At 41.2% G+C, this 4300-nt stretch overlaps 1 protein-coding gene across 1 annotated transcript; it reads left to right on the top strand.

Annotated features, from left to right (window-relative positions):
* The first annotated feature begins 2849 nt into the window (after nucleotides 1-2849).
* On the top strand, nucleotides 2850-3782 carry LOC122199842 (olfactory receptor 8B3-like). The gene has a single exon (XM_042905196.1). The coding sequence runs from the start codon at nucleotides 2850-2852 to the stop codon at nucleotides 3780-3782; it is 933 nt and encodes a 310-aa protein (XP_042761130.1).
* Nucleotides 3783-4300: the final 518 nt, after the last annotated feature.

The following is a 4300-nucleotide window of genomic DNA, read 5'->3' as shown; positions in this document are numbered from 1 at the left end:
ATTATAAAGCATAACCATTGAATCAGAACCAGATATCACCATCATAATTCAAGTTTAGAGGTGATCCAGTAGTCAGTAAATTTGTGTTGAGTCCCAGAATATTGGGCTAGAGCATTTTATATCTCACCTGCCTGGATAAGCATTGTTCCTGGAAGTTGGTATAGATCTGACTATGCAAGTGGAAGTCAGATTAGCTCAGTTAAGTAAAATGGAGAGTGGATAAGTAGTTAACCCTTGGTATTTGTATATGTATGCTCATAATGCAATTTTTATGGGACTTATTTTTCTATAAATAGGTCATAGTATCGGGAAATTGCTATGATGGGAACTTTTCAGCCTTTTTTTTTCTCCAAATGTGCTTTCTGATCCTTTCTCACTGTCCTGCTGAGGTTTCTAAAATGTACATATTGGTCCACATGGTAGCATCCAATAAGTGCCTCATGCTTCCTTCACTATGTTTCATTCTTTTTTCATTTCACCCTCTCATGGAATAATTTCCAGTGGCCTTTTATCCAATTCAGTGATTCCTTCTTTTGCTTGGTCTAGTTTGCTCTGGAGCCCCTCCAGTGAATTTTTCAGTGCTGTTATTGTATTCTTCAGCTCCATGATTTCTGTTTAATACTTTTTTCTGTCTCTTGTTCAGATTTCCTCTTGGTTTGTGTTTTGTTCTCTGACTACAGTGAGCATCTTGATGACAGTTATTTTCAATTCTCTGTCAGGTATATCACATATTTTCATTCCATTAGAGTCAGTTTGTGGAGATTGCTCTTATTCCTTTTTGGAAAGTGTTTCAACTTGTCTTCATTTTCATTGACTCTCTGCACTGGTGTCTGCACATTAGACAAACGCCCATTTGGCCTAATACTCATGGACTGGCCTTGAACTGGAGAGGGCACCACCAATAAGCCTGGTCAGAGACTCTGGAGGCCTCTCAAAGTTTGTGCAGTCCTATCCTCTTTCTTTGTTCCTGGTGACCTCCCCTCCCCACCAACAAAGACATCCATAGTGTGCCAGGTCCCATCTGTGCTCTAAAACATGCAAGACTGAAGCTAGTTCCTCAGGCAGCTCACAGATAAATTGTGTTATTGAACACCTTGTGCCCATTTTCCCTCACCAGAAAGAAGCTGTAAGAAAGGGCTTTTCAATTGCTTGGTCTGTGCTGAGCCAGGGGGAGGAGCTATGGTGACTTCCAGGGCAAACCACCGTCTTTACTCTCTCTCACCCCAGGCAGCTGAAGTGTGCTGTGTCCTGTATTCCCTCTGCTTTCTGACGGAGACTCTCTAGAAGCCAGTCTTCAGGACACAGCTAATAAAAGCTGGAGCATTGGACACATGGTGCACTTCTTTCCCTCCCCTCGGAGAAGCCAGGAACTTGGGGTTTTGTCCCAATTTGAAGGTGCTGTGCAAGGATAAGTATAGGACAAGAGGATATCTTGACCTTCCCTACCAGTTTCAGTGTGACCAGTTTCATGCTTTAACTGGGAGCAGGACTGCCTTAACTAGTATCTGGATTTCCCACAAAAGCAATCTGTACATGAAATGTTTTCAAATCAGTGTATTCATGGAGGGTATGAGGTCTAGGGCTTCCTCTTCTGCCATCTTGTTTAATGGGAAATGGGAATTTATTTTTTGACCCTCTTTGGGAGATGTCCATTCCCTACAGTGAGGGGAAAACTTGGGTAAAACTTTGAGTCCCTACAGTATTGGAGACACGTTATGGTCCTTTGTGTAAATACAATCCCCTCAATACCCTATTACACCTAGAAACTATTCCCTGTGGGAGAGACTGAGTAAGTGCCTGCCCTGTTTATAACTGGGTACATTATATCCTTACACTTGCGTCGTCTTCTGTGAATTTTAAGTGGCAAAAATGATAATAAGAAAGGCTGTTTATTTTTGTCTGCTGCTTGAGAGGACTCAAAATCAGAAATTCTATTCCGTAGTTCAGAAAGATTTCCAGAGCACATCAGAAATTAAGAGTGGTCTCCATCCTCATAGAACCAAAGGGAGCGAAGTCTCAGAGACTAAAGCTTCCCGTTCAGAACCACAGGGGTAATAATGGTAGGGAAGAACCAAGGTTTTCTTGCCTAGAGAAGGTGAGTTTCTGAATTCCATTTATATTAATGTCCTCCTTTTGTGATGGAAGTCCAGGGATCTAAGATATGCCACTTTCATTCCAGATTTTGCAGTCCTCAGACTCAAGTGAAATTGACAGAAGAACCTGTTGGAGGGGGGATGGTGGTGCAGGGAAGGTTCAGAGACATTATTGGGTTCAAAGGATGCAATGTATTGGTCAGTTCCATGGATGGAACTCTCACTCTTCCAAAGTTACGGTTTTTACTTTGTGGCATGGAGCAGGAACTTAAACTCTCCTAGTCCTGGTCTTTTATTTGGATTGGAAGCAATGTTTTTCATTCTCACCACACCAAGTCTAATCCCCATTAGAGGCCAGCACCAGGTTGGTGGGTTGCTGCCTCCAATTTTACTGATTAGGGGAAGGGTCATGTGGTCAAAGAAATGAAATGAGAGGAGGCGATTCTCTCCTAGTCCAATCTTCTCCCTTAACCTTTGCTTTATGCAGCAGTCATGTTGACATATGGAAACATTGGCCTTCATGCTGTCAGCTCAGTTTTGATGCTCTGTGCTTATGCAGTTTATAAAGACTCTAATGAGGGAATGCCCATGTCACTAGATTCACGATAATGGTAAAGCAGACCTGTGGGTCCAGATTAGGTTAGTCTCAGATATTCTTTGTACATACCCAATTCTCATGAGAGGCTATATGGTGAGAAAAATTGAATTTTCTGTGTAACATTTTCCTCCTGTGTCCACAGATTCACTTAGAGTAAAATGGTGCCTGGGAATGCTTCTTTTGTGACTGAATTCATTCTGCTGGGGCTAACAGACCTACCAGATCTCCAGCTCCCCCTGTTCTGCCTGTTTCTAGTCATGTATGTGGTCACTGCATTGGGAAATTTGGGCTTGATAACTCTAATTGGGCTGAATTCACATCTACACACCCCCATGTACTTTTTCCTCTCCAATTTGTCCTTCATAGACTTCTGTTATGCTTCTGTGTTTACACCCAAAATGCTATTTAACTTCACATCAAAGAAGAATATCATCTCCTATAGGGGGTGCATGGCCCAGCTTTACCTTTTCAGTTTTTTTGGTATTTCTGAAGGTTATGTGCTGACATCAATGGCCTATGATCGCTATGTGGCCATCTGCAACCCACTTTTGTATAATGTTGTCATGTCCCCTAAAGCATGTTCCAGCCTTATGCTTGGTTCATATTTGATGGCATTTTCGGGTGCTATGGCCCACACAGGATGCATGCTGAGACTGACCTTCTGCAATGCAAACACCATCAACCATTATTTGTGTGACATCCTCCCGGTACTCCAGCTTTCTTGCACAAGCACCTATGTAAATGAACTGGTGGTTTTCATTGTGGTGGGAATCAATGTGATTGTGCCCAGTGTCACCATCTTTGTGTCTTATGGTTCCATCCTTTCCAGCATCCTCCACATCAGTTCCACTGAGGGCAGGTCCAAAGCGTTCAGCACCTGCAGTTCCCACATAATTGCTGTTTCCTTGTTCTTTGGATCAGGTGCATTTATGTATCTTAAACCATCTTCTGCTGGATCTATGGATGAGGGGAAAATCTCTTCTGTCTTTTATACCAATATAGTTCCCTTGATGAACCCATTCATTTACAGCTTGAGAAACAAAGACATTAAACTTGCTCTGAGAAAAACTCTGAATAGGGGAAAGTTTTGATATATCTGCCACTTGACATTAGAAACTTGTATCAAATACTGTTTGTATTCCCAGTGTTCCATCTTCCAATTGGCAAGTATATGTCTCCTTTAAGTCCTGGGATTGAAGATTCCATAAAGGCAATCAAGGTTAATCCATTTTGCATATGTAAACATCAAGTATAAAGTGTCTTTTGGCAGGCTTTTCTCTTTTACCTTTGAACAGCCAAACCAACACATCAGTGATCCTCAAAATATATTTATTGTATGCATGGGAAAGTGAAGCTCAGAGTAGTTAGATTTACCTAAAGTCACATAGCTTCATCAAATCAAAGCCTTCTGATTTCAAGTCTACTATTTGTAGTCTATTTTGCTCTTCTTTATTCTGTTTTTGTTTCAGTAAGCACGGACTATGAGAAAACATTGCAAATTTGAAAATTAACTGTGCTTTGTTCCAAGATGATTCATGAATTTCTCTCGGTGTGGGTATTACTTTTTTTCATATTCTCTTTCAAAAAATACTTTGATGGTTCTTTTTGT

This window comes from Panthera leo, chromosome D1 (genome assembly GCF_018350215.1).
Source record: "Panthera leo isolate Ple1 chromosome D1, P.leo_Ple1_pat1.1, whole genome shotgun sequence".
In the NCBI taxonomy this organism is placed as follows: Eukaryota; Metazoa; Chordata; class Mammalia; order Carnivora; family Felidae; genus Panthera; species Panthera leo.
Note: the sequence above shows the minus strand (reverse complement) of the source record. Positions and strands in the feature narration are given on the sequence as shown.

Coding starts and splice junctions, on each gene's coding strand:
- LOC122199842 (XM_042905196.1), top strand. CDS start 2,850: ATGGTGCCTGGGAATGCTTCTTTTGTGACTGAATTCATTCTGCTGGGG.